The sequence below is a fragment of the Aptenodytes patagonicus genome, chromosome 11, assembly GCF_965638725.1.
Source record: "Aptenodytes patagonicus chromosome 11, bAptPat1.pri.cur, whole genome shotgun sequence".
Taxonomy (NCBI): domain Eukaryota; kingdom Metazoa; phylum Chordata; class Aves; order Sphenisciformes; family Spheniscidae; genus Aptenodytes; species Aptenodytes patagonicus.
The window spans coordinates 24,910,805-24,931,940 of NC_134959.1; the positions used below are offsets into that span (position 1 = coordinate 24,910,805).

Here is a 21,136-nt window from a genome sequence, read left to right on the forward strand (position 1 = left end):
CAGCACTGTACCCTTGGTGGCGTTCAAAACCCCCATCCCAAAATTGTCGTGGGATTATTGATATCTGGTTGGTGTTTAGTAATTCTATCAAATGCCACTTCTTTTTTTTCACAAGAAGGAAGAGTTTGAGTAAAAAAAAAAAAATTTTTTTTTTTTTTTTTAGAAGTCTAGGCTAAAATCTTTTTTCATCTAAGTGTATGATGGTGTAAGAGCTAGTAAGGTGAGATAGTGTGTAGGGCTCTTTCTGCAATGCATATATTACGTAGATGGAGACTTTCAGGAAAGAACAGAAAGAAGCTTTTGTCTGAGGAAGCCATACTTGGAGGTTTATTTTACATTATTAGAAACAAATTTGGTTTATCAGACTGGAGTTTCTTGTGGTAATCATCCGGTCTGGTATTGCATTACGTGCATTACGTATTTGGTGGTATTCCAGCCCAAATAGCTACCATAGAGCCGGGCATAGTTTCATATGTACAGAAACTTATCTCTCACTTTGGCTTAGAGATTCTGAGAGATGTAGAAGGTTCCAAATGCATTGCCTTGGGAGGTTTATTTTATTTTAGGCTTATTTCCAGGTATGATTTCACCAGCTCTGGGATGCAATTATACCAGCTGTTGAGCTAATTTTAACTGCTTGTAGTTGCTGATGGGGATGGTCCTGCAGCAGTCTCTGCTATTACTGGCTGTAGATTTCTCCCTTGTATCAGTAGCACTTCTCTAACCTCATGGTGAGCCAGTTCAACTAGCTAATGTAGCAGAAAACAATTTCCTTGTCTTCTGTGTTTTCTATTGGACTAATGAGCTGAATTGGCTCATGGAAAGCTAAAACGGATAATAAAACCTGTGCAAAGGAAGTAGGAGGTATGTGTGGCTGGAAGTAGGGGAGATAGGCCATTTCTGCCTTTCGTAGTACCAAGACATGAGATGAGATGAACTTAGCCAAAGTAAGCGCACCCTGGATCTTTAATTATTAGGTCTTGCTTGCTTTTGAGTTTTGTGAATTAAAGATTGCAGTTACCTTCCGTGTCTGTAGAAATGTCTCATAACTATTTTAAAGTTCTGATGTCAACATGAGCCATGCTATTGCTGACACGGTTTCAACTGATTCCATAAGTAGAGATACACTTTCTCCTTAATTCAGTTTTGAATATAAAATTATTAGCCTCTTTCGGGTGGGAGTTTGTCCTCACTTGTTTAGCCATCATAATTTCCTCAGAATAGAGCGTGAGCTGGTGCATTGTTGGGTAGGTGACTCATTGTGCTGATCATGTGCTGCTTACATAAAGTCACTTCACCTCAGGGCTTTTGTAGACTCCAGTGGCTTTGTAATTTCCTTTGACTTTTTTTGTCCTCTACCATTTTTCTGTCTGGGCTTCTCCTGACAAAGTCCAGCTGGTTTGCAGATGTGGCATCCTTTTAAAAAGCAAAATAAAAAGTCTTTGTATTGCTGTTTCCTTCTTCTTCCCTTTCCCTTTTTACACAATATTCTGATGTGTTCTCTTCCTTTTTCTTTCTTCCTCCTTGTAGTCTGAATTTGAGTGGACTTCAGATAAGAAATCCCACACTCTCAAATTGTTTCCTCTAAACTCCTGTGTATTTAACTGTTACCCAGTTTTGTGTTTTCTTCCCATTCAAATGTATCTTGTTATCTCCTCCCACAAATGGTTGGCTCTAGTGCTATCCCGTCACCCAGTTTCCTTTGCCCACTTTGCTCCTAAGTTCCTGCCCTGCCTCTTCTAGTCCACTTTTTGGTCTCTTGCCTCCCATGCTTTCTGCTCCATCAAGGGAATCACATTCTGTAGTCCTTTCAAATTTGCTGAACAGCTTGTCTTGGTAGTTGTAGGGTGTTTTAGGAGAAGGATCATTCTTTACTTAACCCTTCCTTCATCTACTGTTGTCCGCTGTCAGACCTAGGATACTGGGGCAGTTAAAGCTTTCCATGGAACTAGTATACTGATTCTGATGTTCTTTTGTTTTCTTCTTTCCTGTGTCTGAAGCTGCTTCTCCTGCTTTTTGTGCCTTCCTTTCTCTTTCTTTCTTCACTTCTCTCCAGAGGATCAGTGCGGGCACTGTTAAATTGGAACAGGTAGAGAGTCTACTGGGGGCAGAACTTTGCTGGCTCTCCTAAAAGGCAAGTTTAGGAATTTGTAGTGGTGTAGCTTAGCTAAGATGCTAAGCATAACATTCAGCAGTTGTTTTTTTCAGGATTCAGTTTTTTTGCTTTCAGCTGAGACTGTGAGAAGGAGGTGGTGTTTGGCTGGCATTAGCTACTTCTTCACCAAGAACCAGATAGTGCTGTATTGTGCTGTCCCACTTTCTTTCTTCCTTTCTGATAATTTCTATGATCTCTGTCTTCTGTGCCTTACTTAAATTCTCACTCATCTCTCTAGCTAGACTATCTAAAATGTTATTTGTTTCTTTATAACCTCTTACCTCCACCTGCCATAATTCATTCCCCTCTGTTGACTTCCTCTCACGTGATGGGTTTTTTTTCCCTGCTGGTAGAAGAAAACATGCCTTGTTTATCATCTGAGGAAGTGAAAGCCTTCTTTTGTCATACAGTGGCATCCAGGCGTTTTTGTCTGAATGTAAGGGAGACTTCGTAGCATCAACCTGCCCTGAGTTTCTTGCTGTCACAATTAAGATTGTGCTTTCTTCCTCCTTCCCATTCAGTCTGCAGTATGGACGATTCCATTTCGAGTGACAGCTAATTGGCGGGGGTGGGCTGATGTACAGAGGAATGCAAGGACTTTCAGATGGCTTTAAGATTTATATATGTAGACTAAAGCATAGAGCCTTCACTTGGGCTTCATGTTTAAGATTTTTTGCCAGTGTTCATTTGTGAAAAACAAAAGGATTCTGCCAGGTGACTGCTAAATATTTCCTGCTGGAGTGACTGAGGGTGATTGTAAGGAAGTGTCAGCCTAATGAAAGTAACTGTCATGGGAGGGGTGCAGTTTCACTGTTACCACTGTTCTCCAATTAAAAAAAAAAACACACAAAAAACCCCAAAACCCAAACACATTTGGCAAGAATTTTGTTGCAATTTTCTAGTCCCTTTTCAATTTTCTTTTTAAAGTTTGTACATTAAACAATTCCTGTGATGGTCCTACCACTGCATAGGGGCCTGCGGGACAGTTAGGTCCTCTGATCTAACTAAGAAAATCTTTTCTGTACTGCACGTCACAGATGCTTGTTAGGTCTTTGCCAGATTGAAGAGCCTTTTATTAAGTAGTATTTTCTGCCCCATGAAAATACTTATCCATCATAATTATCTCAGGACTTTATCTTTTTTTTTAATTACTCAATTGAGCTTCTACATCTTTTCCTCTGTGCAATTCATTTTTTTCCACATCTCAGATGACACTGGAAAAAGCTACAAAGCTCATTTTCCAATTTTTCAATAATGCTTTGAAAATCTGGTCTCCCGAGCTAGACACAGCAATGCAGTAACAATCTTCCAAATGCTGCAAAACCTTACATTACTGTTAAAACTTGTTGTATTTGAGTGGAACTCACTCATTGAGTTAGCTCACTCTGTGACTTTGTTCTGTATCTTCTTAACAATTGGTGTCAATTACAAAGTTTGCCTGCAATGACTGCATTTTATCTGAAGCATTGAAGAAGATACTAATAGAATCAGGCCAAGTATGGTTTCCTGTCCCCTATCATTATGGATTCACAACAGATTTTTATATATTGAAGATCTGTGAGCTTTTGCCCTCTTAGATGCAATTCGTTAATTTTTGTGTAAGAGTAATGTTTTGGTTGATGCCTTGTGCTTATGTCAACATTTTTCATGTGCATGTAATCTTAAAAGTGCATTATCCGGTTGAATGTAAATGTTCGAAACTGAATATGGGGTTAAAGGCAGGGTTTGTTGCTGAGAAGAAAGTATTGCAGCACTGTATTGCTTTTCTTTGCATGCTGCCTTGCTTGTGAGCCCATTTCTGCTCAGCTTTGCACGTGGCTGAGCACATGAACGTTTTCAAGAATAATGGTGATTTGTGTAAGGCTTTTTCCAAGAGTGTGATACCTTTCAGACTGAAATCTGTGGATCGCCTCTCATGTCTCTGGCACACAGCCATTGGAATCACTCTGTCTCTCTCTTACGCAGTAGTGTAGGGGCAAGATTGAAATAATAAAGGGAAACATAAAAGGAATGTAGTCAGGCAGACCTGGATCGGCTGGAGATTGTGTGATTGTACTGGACTTTGCCTGGGGCAGCAAACTAGTGTTCATTTCTGCCAAAAAAATGTCACAGGTTCTTCATTACTAATGCTCAGAGCCTTAATGGCCCAACCAAAGCTGAGATACAGTCAAATCATGTGAGGTTTTTAGGCAGATGTAATGTACTTTGAATTTGAAAGTATTTTTCCTGTATATATGTTGAAAACTTCTTAGAAACTTAGTGCAGAAGTTGAGCATGAATTAAATAAATCTGTTTGATTTTGGCAGCTCTTTGAGGAAGCTGTTTAAAATGCAACTTTCTGTTGCATCCACTATTAAATCCTGTAGTGATGTTGTCTACTTGGTGAATGAAGGCCCCAAGAGGCTGCAGTCATATGCGCTCTTGTAGCTGCTACAGTGGGGTGAAAATACTGGGCTGCTTCTTACTGTCTATCCTGCTTTAGTGCTAGCTATGTTTTCCCTTACTGTCTACTGTAACAGTTTCCAAACAAAGGTCTGTTGAATAATCTGGGTTAGAAAAATCCCGTATGTGTTTTAGTTAAATTGAATCAGACTGACTGATATGAGTTGAAGAACCATTGATTTGCCAGCAGATTCAGGAAAAAGAGCAACGTTTAGCAAGGAAGAAATGAAGAACAGCTAAGCATTGGAGTCTTTCTCTTGGCTTAGTGGCAGGTGGAATATATCTATCTATATCTGGATCTGTATCTATATATGTGCATCCACAGCAAATGCAAGGAAAACAGCTGTTTCACCTTTAACAAGATTGAGCCAGTCCAAAAATCTGTGTTCTATAATTCTTTTTTGATCCTTGACCATCCTAAATGTGATCTCATAAGTACAAATAGCTGTGTTTTGAAGATCTAAACAGCATCTGATATTACCTATTCTATGATTAAGGACAAATACAAGTCATTAGATGCATTTATAGTGAAGAAGGGCAGTGTCAAAGTCTTAAACAAATATATCTGACGTACTTTAAGTGCAAGAAGTGTGCTAGTGTAAGAGAGTTTCTTCCCAAAGAATGATTCTGTTATTAACCTTGAGTGTAAGCACGCATATTGCTCCCCAGAGAATGGTTTTGAGGTGGAGAAGGTGCAGGTGGTTTGTACCATGTCTGAGGTACATGTTGGAGTACCTGGAAGAGGAATGGCTTGCCTATGCTAGGGATTTGGAGCTGGTTGTGGTGGGTTGACCTTGGCCCTTCTTGGACCTGTGTTGTTTCCTGAATGCTGCTTATACAGATAGTTGCTGGTCTTTTGCCTGTTCAGTGATGCTCCTAAACCATGATCCACCATTGATAATGGGGTTCTGTGACTGTTCCACTGGGCAGGTGGAGGAGAGTTGCAGTGGGCCCTCCCACGGAACTTTCCAGAGCAGCTTGGAGGTTAGTTTCACAGAGTTCGATTAATGTGAAAGAGGTAAAGAAAGCAAAATGGATTAGCTGTGACAAGAGTGCAGGCAGGCTTGTAAGAGGGTATACATCTCCCATATTCAGCAATGGCATAGACAGGTTCTCCACTCTTGCACTTTCTGAACCTAAGGTCTGCAGGATAGATAGTATCTCATGGCTTGCTATGCGTGTCACAGCATTCTAGAAATACATTTATAGCAGAATGCTGAATGCCTGAAATACAGCTTCTGATGGTCTGCTATTACCTTTTTTGGGGTTTGTTGGGGTTTTTTGGGGGGTGGTGGTGATCAATATTGCCTTTGAGGATGAAAGCTTGTTCTGGAAGTTAGTGCAGTGGTTCTCAGACTTTTTAGGTTAGGGTTCCTGTAGTAGTTTGTCTCTTCCTTTCTTGATGAAGGTCATGTTGCCTATGATCTTCCCTTCATATTGGGTCGAATGTATAAACATTACGTGCCACATGTGGCTGACAGACTGTTTGTCAAAGGGAGACAAAAGAGGCTGGGAAAGGAATGTAAGGAAAGGAAAAAAGTCTCGATGAAATTGTCTTAGAGGCACTTGTGTTCAGATACTCTAGACCTGAATTTCCCTATTTTGAAAATCAATGGTATAATGCATTCAGCAGAGCGATCAACGGTTCTGCTGAGATTGTAGGGAGCAGGTGCTACATGAGGAAGGGGAACAGAGCACCAAAACTGCTGAGTCTCTTTTGCTTTAGGGAGAAGATTAAAAAAAAAAAAAAAAATTTCTCCTTTGTCTCACTCTTCCCCATTATTTTGTGTTGGAAGAGTACAACTGTCCTGTTTGTCCTTGTCCCCTTCCCTTCCAGCCAGGAATCGTGTCTATTCTTCTAGAAAAACAAGGCTACTTCCACCTAATTCAAAGCACTTATCTCTAGCCACCTGTTCTGCTTTGCTTTGATATTTTTTGCTATCGTGGAAGTTTTCTGTAACCTATTGTCACACAGTCAAACACTGACACTTCTGTTGCTGGAGAGTGCATATGAAGCATGGGAGAGGAGTTGTTTTGCTTTGTTTGGTAAGACTGCTGACGATGTCTAGATACACTAGCTTCAGGGCCTGCGCCTCTCCAAGTCTCCCTAGAAGCACAAGAGAATTTCACTTAGTATGAAAGAGCTCATAGGGCATCATCATGTTCTTAGATGTTTGATTGCTTTTTTCATTTTGTGACGTTACATCCAGTAGAATAATAGAAATGTTTTCGTTGTTGTGCATTTTCTGTCAGGATGAAGACTCTAGAAACCTACTGGGACTACAAGGAAGCTGCATTAAATTATCAAGAAGCCTGGAAAGTGCTGCGTAGCCAAGCCCTGATGGGTTGGGTCAAGAATGCCAAGGAATACCTGCATTTCACATGAGAATATATGCAGCTGTGTAAATCCAGCAATAAGCCCTGGTGCACAGCAGATACCTCTGCAGTTCAAGGGCCAGGAAAAGATGTCTTCTAGTTCCTGTGCTGTAAGGAGACAGGAGTGAAAAGGAAAGCAATTTAGAGAAGTCTTTATTTTTGTTGAGCTGAAGTCCCCTTTTTATTGAAATATAGAAAAGGATCGTTGCAGACTTAAAGTTCTGAGCTGCATGAAACAATATGCCTCCAAATGAAAGGAAGTAGTGATGTGCTATCCTGTTGTCTGAGGACGTGATCTATCAGCCATAGTCCATTGCAATGGAAATAATGTCAACTGAAATTGAAGCAGTGCTATGGAAGAAAGGCTGTCATTGTAAAATTTTAGTGCTGCTTTTTTCTTTCACTCCTCATAATGTTATGGTTGGTTTTGTGTTGCTGGGACAACCCTAATGTATAGTAAGTAATATTTTTATAACTCTTGGTTCTCCTTGTCTGGTGCCTGGAAGAATTTTCTGTGTCCCCCAGCCCCATTGCTTCTAACTGGAAATACTAGTTCTGTTAAAGGGTCTTTTTTCTGGAAGTCCTTCATATAAGCTTCTATTTACTAAATATAGCCAAAGCAGAAGCAGAAGAATGCTGGGGAGAAGGCTGTGTCAAACAATACCACTTACGATATCCCATGCATCTCTGTTAATTTCAGAACTTTGCCAGATACCTCTTCAACTGCTTTGCTTCTGTGGGCAGGAAAGAAACCTCCTGAATTACCTGGTTCAAACCTGTCAATCCTGTGTAATTCCAGGCAAGCATTTACCTACTTTTCAGTGTTTCAAGCACTGTCTGTTCTCCTGTCCCCCCGTGATACATGGTTAATTAAAAGCAGGGATGCCTTAGCCATTTATGTCACTGTTTCCTGGCAAGTGTTCATTACTAGCCTGGCAAAGGTGGAGATGCTTTGGGGGGGACTGGAAGTAGTCTCTGGCAGTCTTTGCCTTTATGCTTTATTACCAAATAATATCTGCATGGCAAAACAGTCAACATTGCGAGCTGGGGGGAAGCAGCGGGTAATCCTCCTTAAACTTTCTGTCCCAATTATTGCCTTCTGTGAGCAAGTTCAGGACTATGTAACTGCTACTGAGCACACTCCCCTTTTGTCTTTTGCTATTGTAAACTACAATTCATAAAGTATTTGGGCAAGGCAACGGCAGGATGAAAGAAGTAGATAATTTAAACTTAAGAATTCTGTAGTGTTTTGAGTTTTCTGTTCTTTGGTACCTTACTGTAGGTTTGGATTTGAAAAAATGGGCACAGCAGTTCTCCAAACAGCCTCTACAGCCAACCTACTGAGCTATATATGGGACTGAATAGTACATATCACATTACAGTCTGAGAATTGATTACAGGAAATCTTTTTACTTCACACTTGGGTTGACTTGTCGTCAAATAAGAATAGTTCTCTCTTACTTGTTGAAGAAATAACAAAGAACTTGAATTCTGTGTGTATGTCCTCTCAAATCCAGCACTAACATGCAGAAAGACCAGTTGTATTGGTGAGGGAGGAATTCATTGTATGTGTTTGTAGAGGGCAGGGGATTATGGAGAACAGTGACTTGCATTAGTCATCAGAGGATGAAAAATGGCCAGATGCCATTGCAGATGGGCTACAGGGTGAACTGCTGAGGAGAAATGGTAGCAGTTATTGTAATTGAGCAAATGGCATTCCAAGGGCAGAGTCCTGTACTGTACTTAAAGAGATAACCAGTAAATTTCCAGGCTCCTGAAGTTTACCCTTGTCCTTCCCTGAAATCTTGCAGAAACTATACCTTAACATACCTAGTTTCCCTTTGTTAATGAACAAGGTCTGTAGTGAACCTGCTGACCAGACTGGAATGTTCCCATTTCCTATCCAGCTGCAATATTAAAATGGGTTACATAAGGCTAGTTTTTCTGTAGTCTTGGCATCAGACTAGTTTTCAGATAAGCAGTTAGATGATCTAAATTCTTTTAACTCTTTCCTAAAATTTGAGCCTGGCTGTTAGGAGAGATTGTTCCTGGTAAGATTTCCCTGTGCATTTGTAAAATACTTGTGAACTGTAGACTGCTGCTTTCTGCTACTTATCAGGTTTAAAAGTAGTTATAGAGGTGCTGAACACTGATACTAACCTCACTTTTTGGATGGAGTTAAGGACATATTTAAGCCTAGAGTGAGTCAACGAATACGCGAAGAGAAGGAAGGAGCTAAAACAAAGCAGCATTTAAAAGGCTGAGGGGCTAAGCCTGCAGGATCTTATACTCAACTGGATGGCATTTCTGCGACTGAAAAGAAGTATTTAAATGCTGCATCTGTTTAATTCCAAAATGTCAAGAAATGCTGTAGGCAGTACCGAGAAACCGGTCTAAAAATCAGAAGGGAAAATGCAGAGAAGAGATAACACAATCTCTGCTTTTGGAAGAGGTAGCAAATGAAACTTTCATAATGTTAGCAGATCTTTGGAAGAATTGCTCTGGAAGGTAGCAGTTGAGGTGTTCCAAGCTTGTATCACTCCTTTGCACTGGAACAGCTGACGCACTGAAAAACAGAGATAGGCAAGGTGTAGGGAGGACAGTAGAGTGCAGAGACTCTGCCACAGGGGAGCGGAGATGGGAGGGGTGAAGTAGAGGGAACGAAGTGCCCATGGTTCATGGTTAATGAGGACAACCAAGCAATTGGTAACAGGTGGAGCAGAGCATATGAGAGCACCAAGATTCCCAAGGCATGTGTAAAATGCTCTACAGAGCATATTTGTATTACCCAGATATGTCCTTGACTTTCCCAAACTAGTATGGGGACCAATGGTCCCTATTTGCCAGAACAAAGAAACTGTAATCCTTATTTTGAGTGGGATGTCTTTAACAGCTTCACTATTGGAGAAATCATTCTGTTTTCAATCACAGTAAGAAGGCCGGGCAGACCGCCTGCTTATCTTTAAGGAAGTCAAAACCAGAGCACAAAAACAAGAGTTTTTGTCCAAGTGTAGAAGTAATCTGTTTGAGCTGGAGGCTGCAGTTCCATGAGACAATATGCGAGTGTCCCACTACCTTTGAAAAAGCAAGGTTTTAATCTTCACAGTGTTCTTCCACTGCTCACCTCACACAGGCTGGAGCGCTTACTGATCTCAGTATGTTCAGAGTAAATTGAAGACTATTCAAATTACTGTCTTTGTAGAAAAACAAACCATGAGCCCAAAACAAGGTATAGCTTTTCATTAGGAGTTAAATCAGCTTTGCAATAAGCCCAGTAAGCAGTGATGAATGTTTACTAAAGCAGTGCTATACATTGCAGTGCTATTCTGAATAATGAAAGGCTTACTGAAATACAGCACATTTTCAGATGCAGTAAGCACATGCAGCACTGTTACTGTGGCAAGCCTCAATAATCGAGTAGTGTCAACAGTTCACAGGCTCCTACCTTCTCATTTTGGAGTCCTTCTACCAGTAGCTGTGAATAACTGTAGAGCCAAATATAATTCTAGGCATAAGATGACTTCATGGGAATTTGAGTTAGTATGAATTTGATTTAAGCTTTGAAAGTGATAAATTTCCATTGTGACTGGAAACACTTCACAAACTAAACTCTTCTGCACCATGTAGCGTGAAAATGAAGTAAAACTTTTATTAGGAATCTAAACTGCAATTAGTGTTTCCTTGCTGGCTTACGAAATTTAAAGCGATGCTACTTTTCCAACCCAGTGTTGTCTTTTAATATCAAAGCATGAACTCCAGTACTGTGCAATTAGGTCAATTAGGTGGTTTTTCCACTCCCCCCCCCCCCATCATTCAGAGCCATGTTTGCCTCTTTGCCTGTAAGTAGAGGTAGCTGTGTAGCTATGGTAAGCCCACTTGGAGAGAATTTGAGAGCCTCATGAATAACAACTTTTTTTGATTTTGTGGCAAAGCCTCTTTACTTTTGCTGTGTTGCATACGTGCTTTGGCAAGAGTGCTCATAAACTGGAGGAACTAATCTTGAATTCTCTAGCTTGCATGCAGTATTTCTAATTCTAGTTGTCTGCCTCAACTAAGCAGAATCACAGAAGGCTTTGGGTTGGAAGGGACCTTCGAAGGTCATCTAGTCCAACCCCCCTGCAATGAGCAGGGACATCTTCAACTACATCAGGTTGCTCAGAGCCCCGTCCAACCTGACCTGGAATGTTTCCAGGGATGGGGCATCCACCACCTCTCTGGGCAACCTGTGCCAGTGTCTCACCACCCTCATCATAAAAAAATTATTCCATATATATAGTCTGAATCTCCCCTCTTTTAGTTTAAAACCATTAAAAAGTCTGTCCCCATCTTTCTTAGAAGCCCCCTTTAACTATTTAAAGGCCGCAAGGAGGTCTTCCTGAAGCCGCCTCCTCTCCAGGCTGAACAACCCTAACTCTCCCAGCCTTTCTTCATAGGAGAGGTGTTCCATCCCCCTGATCATTTTCGTGGCCCTCTTCTGGACCCGCTCCAACAGGTCTGTGTCTTTCTTATGCTGAGGGCGCCAGAGCTGGATGCAGTGCTCCAGGTGCGGTCTCGCCAGAGCAGAGTAGAGGGGGAGAATCCCCTCCCTCGACCTGCTAGCCACGCTTCTTTTGATGCAGCCAGGATACAGTTGGCTTTCTGGGCTGCGAGCGCACATTGCTGGCTCATGTCCAGCTTTTCATCCACCAGTACCCCCAAGTCCTCCTTGGCAGGGCTGCTCTCAATCCCTTCATCCCCCAGCCTGTATTGATACCAGGGGTTGCACTGACCCAGGTGCAGGACCTTGCACTTGGCCTTGTTGCACCTCATGAGGTTCACATGGGCCCACTTCTTGAGCTTGTCCAGGTCCCTCTGGATGGTATCCCATCCCTCAGGTGTGTCAGCTGCACCACTCAGCTGTATAATAAAGCTGTTCTTTCACATACTTGGTTCTGTAATGTCCTTACAATATCTACAGAATTTTTACTTGGAAAGGACTTGTATATTTATATAACTACCTGTAACACAACTACTGCTCTTTTTTTTTTTTTTTTAAGGCCTGCTTATGCAAATGTTTTAATCTGAACTCCTTACCAATTATTTCTCTCTCTGCAGTAACCCATGTACAAATTATACCTTCCAGTTCTCCAGCTCTCTGGTCTCCTATTTGTATCGTTCTTTCTCCTAGGTGCGCTTTCCTTACATGCTATGCTTTTGTCACCTAGGTCCTGCTTTCCAAAGCCCATGCTATTCACTCCTCCACTGATAGTCTGTGGGCAGGCATAGCTCTTCTCCTGATGAGATCTAGTAGCTCTAAAGCTATTGGTTTTGGAACCTACAGATGGCTCTGTGTTTCTTCCTTCTATCATCATCCACATACTAAAGGCTGAGAAGCTGTACAGTGTCTAGTAAATAATATAAGCAGCTGTATAGTGTTTAGTAAATGTGATGTATAACTTTCTGGCCAAAATTAAGGTAAAGAAATGACAGCACTGCCTGTTTGTGACAGGAATTTTTATTGTACTTGTTTGTTAATTGAGAAAGTGGAACATATTAGCTCAATTCAACATGATCAGCATCTTGCTCCTGCTTAGGATAAGCTAGCAAATCCAGTGTTCCCAATACTAATTTAATGTTTTTATTTTTCTTAAACTAACACCTCAAAACAGAATAAATGCGTATTCTTCCTTTCATGTTTTAGTAGCCCAACTACTTTGCTTTATTATTTAATCAGTGTCATCAAATGTATCCCCCAAAGGAGTGAGGCTCTGGGAATTCATAGCCATGAGGAAAAAAAATGCACAAAACCAACAAAACTTTTTTTGATAATTTAACAGTCTAATAAAACAAGATCTATCAATATATTAAGAAATAAATCCAGTTACAAATGCATGTATATAGAAGGAACTTCTGTGGATGTCGGAACAGAAAATGATACGCTATTTACAAGATACACAGCAGGATGGTATAGTAGCCAAGACCCACCATTCAGAAGCCAAATGTGTTCTCTCCACTGTAGGCAACATACAAGAAGCCATCCTCATCCTTTTCCTTCTCATAAAGTTGTCCCATAGTTAAGCTTGAAGGGGAAAAAAAGAGAAATGGTTTGCTCGGATCATGACAGTTGCAAATGGTAACAGTTAGAACCTCACATAAACAAGGATTAATAACAGCTAAAACCTGTAAGTCTGTGTGTAAATTAAAATACAAAAATGAGGATATATGAAAAGCAGTTGACTCCTGAGTAGCAAAATGACCTGGGCTCTCTGCAGAGTGTCTAGGTTTTTGTTACTTCTTCACAAATGCATTTGTCAGAATGCTTCCTTATTTTATTGGAAATGAGTCACTGAATGTATTTCAGGTTCCGAATCATCCATTATTGATGCCGTGACTAATCCCAGGATCAATAGCCTGATAGCACCTTCCTGCATGGAAGCACCTTTAATGCTGCATTAAAGTCTTTGCTTCTTGCGTGAGCAACCTCATTTTCTCCTTCCACCTGGTGTAGTCATGAATGTTCAGCTGGTCTCAAGTCTATCAAACTTGGGCTTTTTGGACTGTTTCTTTGAGGTCCAGGTTGTTTTGGGGAGTAAAAGCTTTGTTTTCTATATTGTTAAAAAGTGATGACTTAAAATAGTGCTAGTATCAAAATGCGTGGGCAATAAATTACAAGTTAGCCAGAAACCAGGGCTTTTTTAGTGGATAAGGTTTTGAATGTTTGCTCAAATTAAAATTTTCTTAAACTGAATAGGCATGTAGCCCTTCACAGTCTAAGCAGCTGTGGTCTTTAGGGCAGTGTCTGTATTTTGAAAACAAAAAGAAACCCGAGCAATTACTTGGCCAGTACAACTGCTCCAACCATCTATCTACAGATGAAGCAGGCAGTTAATATCAGTCAGTTGCACAAATGGCGCCTCCTCAGCTCACCTTTGTCTGACTTCCCAAGACTGAGAAAAGGCTAGTAAACTGAAAGATGCAGACTGAATGTGAGTGATAGGGAAAATGATCATGGCTTTTTACCCAAGAGAGGAGCTGGGAAGAATTGCAGGCAGTATTTGAAATGGAAGGGAATTGGTGAGTAGTAAACTTCTGGATGAGGAGAGAAGGATGTCAAGTTAACGGTCTATGTAATAAACTCAGCCTATAAGAGGAGCAGAGCCATTAACAGATTAAATTTTTGTTTATCTGTTAACAAGTTACCATTTTTGCATTAATATTGAAGGTTCACGGCCCTATTTTTCCAGCAGAGATGTGACATCTCATCATGAACATGTGAGATGAGACAATGTGTCCTTTTTTTTTTCTCTCCTGTTCCTAGCAGTTCTACAGCACTGTTAAGAAGATGACATATAGGCATTCCTAATACTCTTAGAAGAAAGCAAGCAGAAAAAGATGGTTCTCACAGGTCCCTACTGTGTATCACAAAGTAAATAAAAATATTCTTAACTGAGTCTGGACAGGTTAGCTGGAGGGACTGTTACTGTTACACAGGTAAGGATTAATAAGAATAATATTGTATCTAAGCCACGTAAGATCATGATGTACTATTTCCTCAAATACTATTGAAGGATAGAAAGCAGTTGTAGTAGCTGCTTCTGCTATACATTATTCTGTATGTAGCAGACAACAATTAAACTTATTCCTATATAAAAGCAATGTGAAAAACCTTTCTATAGTCATTTTGCATTTTGTGTTTATAGAAGAAAATAAGTAATTTTTAAAACAAGTAACAGTAACTAGTGTGTAACGTCATTTCTTTGTGAGCTGACAAGTTAATGTTTTTTCAGAATAATTTATGGTGTTTGCTTTTGAGTATTTAACATGCAACTTTTTTGTTACATTGAGAATGATTTTTTTTTTTGGCATTGATGATGTAAATGTTCTTGCACTCAACCACAGATGATATCATAAGTCCAGAGCTCACCCTCTTGCCATGGAAGTAAATCATAATATATTTTTCAGTCACCTTTCCCTTCTGCTTAGCTCAAGAAATAAGATGTTTATCAAACTTCCAAGAAAAAAACCTCTCATGGTGAGATTAAGATGTAACAAAACACCTCCTAAAATCATCAAATAAGCCTCAAAGCCCTCTTTGAGAGTTATGGTCCCTCTGATACACACAGGCTTGCTGAAATGGTTGTGAATAGCCTCTCACCTGGATTGTGGGACAGTCTTGTCTACAAAGAGGAATATTGCTTTCTCAGATGGCAGCTGAATCCTCTTCCTGATGATCCACATGAACTGGGCCACGGTGATGTCAGATGGAACTAAGTACTTCCTCTTGTCAATATCAACAATCTGAGATCCTGAGACCTTCTCCACTATGACCTGTAAAGCGCAGGTGTGAAGGTCAGGCTTTTCAGGATTGTTATGAACAGACAGCTTTGATAAATCGCTTGCTGGTACAGGCTTACAACAGTGAGCAGAGAGGAGGAACAGAAAGTTTTCTTGACCGCAACCAAATGAGAGGTAGGACTGGCCCAGCGCTATAAAACCTGCTTTTACAACTGCACTGAAACCTACATTCATATACACAATGGCTCAAAACTTCTATGCCCACGGTTGACAGACATGAGGTAGAAAGATGCAATATGCCTATACGAAACCTGTGTCAGGAAAGTATATGCATCTTTTAACTTTCTGTACACCGATGATACTGCCATGTGGACCCCAAGTTGAACATGAGCCAGCAGTGTGCCCTGGCAGCAAAGGCGGCTAATGGTACCCTGGGTTGCATTAGGCAAAGCGTTGCCAGCAGGTCCAGGGAGGTGATCCTTCGCCTCTGCTGACACTGGTGAGGCCACACCTGGAGTGCTGTGTCCAGTTCTAGGCTCCTCAGTACAAGAGAGACATGGACGTATGGGAGAGAGTCCAACAAAGGGCCTCGAAGGTGTTTAAGGGATTGGAGCATCTCTCATATGAGGAAAGGCTGGGAGAGCTGGGACTGTTCAGCCTGGAGAAGAGAAGGCTCAGGGGGATCTTACCAATGTGTATAAATACCTGAAGGGAGGGTGCAAAGAAGATGGAGCCAGGCTGTTTTCAGTGGTGCCCAGTGACAGGACCAGAGGCAGTGGGCACAAATGGAAACACAGGGGGTTCCCTCTGAACATCAGGAAACACTTTTTCACTGTGTGGGTGACAGAGCACTGGCAGAGGTTGCCCAGGGAGGTTGTGGAGTCTCCCACCTTGGCGATACTCAAAAGCCATCTGGACACGGTCCTGGGCAGCTGGCTGTAGGTAGCCCTGCTTGAGCAGGGAGGGGTTGGACCAGATGACCTCTGGAGGTCCCTTCCCACCTCAACCATTCTGTGATTCTGTGATTTATTCATACCAGGACAGTAACGTCCTATTGTGTTTAAACATGGCCAATTTATGGCCAAAGTGTTCTGAAGTTCCCCATGTGCACTATCCAAAAATAGTGTATTCTCCACAAAAGCTTGGGGGGCAGGGGCAAGAAAGGAATTGGCATCTACTTAGACATTCAAAGCACAGGCAGCTTGAAAACTTCAGGTTTAGGAGTGGCTTGTCTGCACTACTTCCCTTAAACTAACTGGTGATTGAAGGAAGGAGTCCAGGCCTTCTGTCTTCTCGCTTACTCCAGTTGATAGTAACAAACTGAGGAATCCATTTAACCATATTCCTTCCTTGCCCCATTCAGCTGTAGTGAAGTAATGAGAAATTCAACTAGACTACAGAGCTGGTACCTGAGCAACAGCAGGTGATCTGAGGAAGTCCATTCCCTTTGTACAGATGCTGCTTATTTTGTTTTTGTCACTATCACAACATAAAAAGAAAGTAGAATAGAACAGAATAATTCAGTTGGAAGGGACCTACAATGATCATATAGTTCAACTGCCTGACCAACTCAGGGCTGACAAAAAATTAAAGCATGTTATTAAGGGCATTGACCAAACGCCTCTTAAACACTGACAGGCTTGGGGCATCGACCACCTCTCCAGGAAGCCTGTTGCAGGGTTTGACCACCCTCTCGGTAAAGAAATGCTTCCTGATGTCCAGTCTAAACCTCCCTGGTGCAGCTTTGAACCATTCCCAGGCATACCTGTCCCTGGATCCCAGGGAGAAGACATCAGCACCTCCCTCTCCACATCCCCTCCTCAGGAAGCTGTAGAGAGCGATGAGGTTGCCCCCCAGTCTCCTTTTCTCCAAACAAGACAACCCCAGAGTCCTCAGCTGCTCCTCATAGGATGTGCAAGTGTGACCATCATTGCTTGAAATCTTTTGTTACACAGAATTCTAGTTTGCAACAAGCATGCCCTATCCTCTTTTAAATTGTCATATGACTAAATAAAATCCCACAATACAAAGAAATACAGGTTTGATACACGCACCACCTCCACCCTTTCAACTTAACTGTCTTCTTTAAACAATGTCCCAAGTTGCTCCTAACAGACGACAGAACCAACTGCCTTGATATGGCGTATAGCAAAAGAAAAAAAAATATTAGAAATAATACTTCCCCCCCCCCCCGAAGTCTTTTGTATTCATCTGTGCAGCATACCGTTCCATTACACAACACACACCAGTAGGTCAGAAACTGTCATGCTAAGTAGAGGCACATGCATTCTTCAGGTAACTCAGTGCAGAGTTGAAAAAGCCATGTTACATCTGAATACAGTCAAAACTCTGATAGAGTTGCAGTGTGAACTGTGGTATAATGCAAGGTTCTAGTTGGCCACAGACCACATATTCCTTTTTTTACAGTGCTTTGCAGTACTGCTTTTGATTTGACATCCATGCTCTCTGCATTTCCATAATTAATCCAGCAATGATGACTGACTTCCCACAGCTAGCCACCAAGCATTTCAGCCAGGCTCAACAATGCCTCAAGGAAGAGAAATGGAAGCATGGCTGCAGTACGCTCTAGCATACCAGTTGGCCTGCCAAGGATGCCAGCTGAGCACTCCACCAAATCACCAGAAAGGTGCTGTGACATGATCTTGTCTGCGTGCCTCTGCTGTACCAGACTTATACTGCCAGATAATCCAGCAATGTATGCATCTGATGTTAAAAACTATATTACAGCTTCAGTTGATTGGATGAAGTTACAGGATGACAGTGAAGCCATACTAATAAAGTGTAGGTTTTAGCTATATATGAATGAGAGCTAGATGGGATATGTAGGCTGTAAGGAAAAAAATAAGATAAATAAAAAAAATAATCATTATTTTTTGCTGCTAGGCCACCATAAGAACTTGGCTATTCTCTGCCTACACCAGGAGTGTTTGGTAAAAGAAAGCAGGTAGGAACCCGAGCAGAGATGCCTAGATAAGATGATGTTTGCAGCATCAACAGGCTTTTGTTTGCAACTTGAAAAAAGACTGCCTATGTTAATCACTATTTTAGGATGTCTGTAGACTCAGGTCTGCAATAACATACTGATTTTATCACTGGGAACCAGAAATTTTTTTTAACGTGTTATTCTGAATATAGCTGCACTCTAAGGCATATTGTTTGTTCCACCGTGTTATTGTTGTCAAGGTACAACTCACTGATGCTATTCTCTGCTTTGTATTATGCTGAACTGACATTAGAGTATCTTACTTCATATGTTAGGAAATTAGAAATTGACTACAGGAAGGAAAGGTGACAAGATGGCCACAAACAAAACCAAACAAAAAGCAACAGGTACAGGAGGAGGAGAACTAAGTATTACTTGTGGAAAGGACCTGACACTTACTGCTCCACACAGGCTAGTTCTTGAAGGAAAAAATGCAGCACGGGGGGAAATAAGGCTTACAAGAGGTCCCAGTGTCTCCATTCCTTAGCTCTGCATTCCCCATTGCTACAGTATACAGGTAATACTCAAGTAAATTTACAAAATATGCTGTCTTATGATCTGAAGAAGGTTCTCCTTGTAATTTCTTCAGCTGTGCCTACAGAAACAGAAGGAGGGCATAGTAGCTGCCCCTTGCAATTTAGTATGAGGCAACTGTAAAGAGGACCAAGAACAGCCTGAAAGGAATACTGAAGCCTTAACAAGTGATACTTTTTTTTTTTAAATTACAATAACACGCTAGGCATTTTAGCTTCATAATGCAGAAACTGTCATAACTGGAAGTCAAGGCTGTTGGTGAACTGCTTCTAGTAAAACTTATAGATACCTTTAACCCTTAGACCACTTGATTCCCCAGGCAAATTTAAAATTGCAGTGCTTAGCAAGCATGAATTTCTTTCACCTCCCATTTTCTTCCTAAAAGGTCTAGCCTAGGACAGAGGCAGGCTGTTGGTATATTATCTTCATAGGTTTGAACCACTGAAACATCTCTAAATCCAGGTAGACAGATACAGCAGCTGAGAATTGAAGTCACTTTGACCTATGTCCCTCTGGATGCAGGCTATAACCTGGAAAGCAGGAAACATACATTAAGTCTGAAAAACACTTTTGACTATTAAATGCCAAAAATGTATTATTTGATACCAATTATTTTGTGAAAGGTACATGGCTCAATCTGAATCATCAGGCAGAAAACGTATCAGCCCAGACAAAGCATCACACTGCAATTTGAGATTTAATTCCATGTATCCATCCACACCTTGCTGTCCATCCCTGATACGGCATCATGTAATTCTGACTCACACTACAAGTTTCAATATCTCTTTTTCCCCTAGGGTTATGAAAGATATTCTTGAAATGGACAAATGGGTATCTGTGGAGACATATGGTCGTTAGCATGCTACAGTCTATATATGAGGGGGTAGTTAGCCGGGCAGAGAATGGCAAGGATCAGATCAGCTTGCCAGACTGCAACTGGAGAAGATGCTGTGACTAGGTGCAACTCAGGAGCAGAGAGAGTCAGTGGGATTAGAGGTTCTTCTCTGGGCTGCACTGTCCAATGGGTAAGTTAAGTTATTTACCAAGAGGTCAGACGGGAGTGGCACTAACTAGCATGTGGTCAGATGGGATGTGGGAAATTTTACGCACAAGCAGGTTAAGTTGAGAATGTGGACATGTTGCTAGCTGTTACATAAGGATGTGAAGTGTGGTCTGAAACTGACTGAAACATGATAAAAGGGATTGCGGAGTGAAAAAGAGAGGTCATTTGCTATTTAGCAGGTAGGTAGGTATTGATGCAGAAAGGAGGGGTCACCACTTGCACTGGCTCTTGAAACAACAGGGTTTGCATGGGGAGATTCACCATGATAAGAGCAGTTATAGACATGGAATACATGAGGGAAAATCACCTTCCTCATATAGCCAGGATGAAAGATTGTCAAGGTTTAAAGAATTTATGATCTTTCTTGGGATCAGGAACAGAATGAATCCTCAAGGCACTGAAGGTATATGCTGGGATATAATTGCCGTTAGAAGAAACCAGGACACTGATAAGCCATAAACATGCCTGGAAAGTGTTTAGAAAGTCAAGCACTCTTGCTTACTTGTCAATAGGCACTGGGGCAGAGGAGGGAATGTTGGATTAGTTAGATGTGTTTGGGGCCTCTTTAAAACATCTAAGGACACAAAAAGGAAGATGAATTCACTTAGTGGGATCTGATCAAAGAAGAGAGAGCAGGATGGAAACAGCTTATCCACCTTTGCCTCTAAGTACTCAGATGAAGCTGGCTTGGTTACTCACCGGGACACGGTCAGGGTATTTGGCTCGGATTTTTGCCGACTCGACACATCTGTGCTCTGTGAACAAAACTCGTAATTAGTCATTGCGTAGTAATAGCATCGCCAGTGTCCTCGGCAGAGAGGGCAGTGCCCGCAGGGACGGGAACCCGCGGGGGTCGCGACCGTCTTGCCCACGCCGAGGGGGTCTCCAGCTGTTCAGGGAGGCCGTCCCCGGGCACCGCGCCACGCTTCGGCGAGCGCCGCAGGCGGCTGTCCGCCCAGAGACAAGACGACCGGCTCCGGGAGCCGACCGGGGCACACGGAGTCGGGAGGCCCCGGAGCAGATGGCGACACAGAAGACGGAGGGCGGCGGGGCCCCCGGCGGGCAGCACCTAGCCCGGGCCCACCCTTACCCAGCGCGTGGTCCTCCTTGAACATCCACTTCATCGTGCGGGCCGGCGGGAAGCGGAGCCAGCGGCGGCGAGGCCCGTGTGCGGGCAGGCGGGCGGGGGCTCGTGCCGGGCGGCCGGGCCTGGCGCTGTCACGGTCCCTGCCACAACAAAAACAGCCGCGGCTCGGCAGGCGGGACTTCCGGCTCGCCGGTTCCCTAG

At 42.1% G+C, this 21,136-nt stretch overlaps 2 protein-coding genes across 3 annotated transcripts in view; one reads left to right on the plus strand and one right to left on the minus strand.

Moving 5' to 3' along the window:
* Window positions 1–12,645, plus strand: part of ADAT1 (adenosine deaminase tRNA specific 1) — a 29,633-nt gene extending 16,988 nt beyond the window's left edge. For both annotated transcript variants that reach the window (XM_076348777.1, XM_076348776.1), the window contains exon 9: window positions 6,851–12,645. In XM_076348777.1, coding sequence (XP_076204892.1) covers window positions 6,851–6,983 — 133 coding nt within the window. In that variant the 3' untranslated portion in view covers window positions 6,984–12,645. The remainder of the gene's footprint in view (window positions 1–6,850) is intronic.
* On the minus strand, window positions 12,452–21,111 carry GABARAPL2 (GABA type A receptor associated protein like 2). Its single transcript, XM_076348784.1, has 4 exons — window positions 20,939–21,111; window positions 20,548–20,603; window positions 15,108–15,280; window positions 12,452–13,031 (listed from the first exon to the last, which is right to left on the minus strand). Exons 1-4 carry the CDS (start codon window positions 20,970–20,972, stop codon window positions 12,941–12,943), a joined length of 354 nt encoding a protein of 117 aa, XP_076204899.1. The 5' UTR covers window positions 20,973–21,111; the 3' UTR covers window positions 12,452–12,940.
* Between the last annotated feature and the right edge of the window lie 25 nt (window positions 21,112–21,136).

Coding starts and splice junctions, on each gene's coding strand:
- GABARAPL2 (XM_076348784.1), bottom strand. CDS start 20,972: ATGAAGTGGATGTTCAAGGAGGACCACGCGCTGG. Junction 15,281..20,547: donor AATACCCTGACCGTGTCCCG/GTGAGTAACCAA, acceptor TGCGCTTTACAG/GTCATAGTGGAGAAGGTCTC. Junction 13,032..15,107: donor AAGACTGTCCCACAATCCAG/GTGAGAGGCTAT, acceptor TTCCCCTTCAAG/CTTAACTATGGGACAACTTT.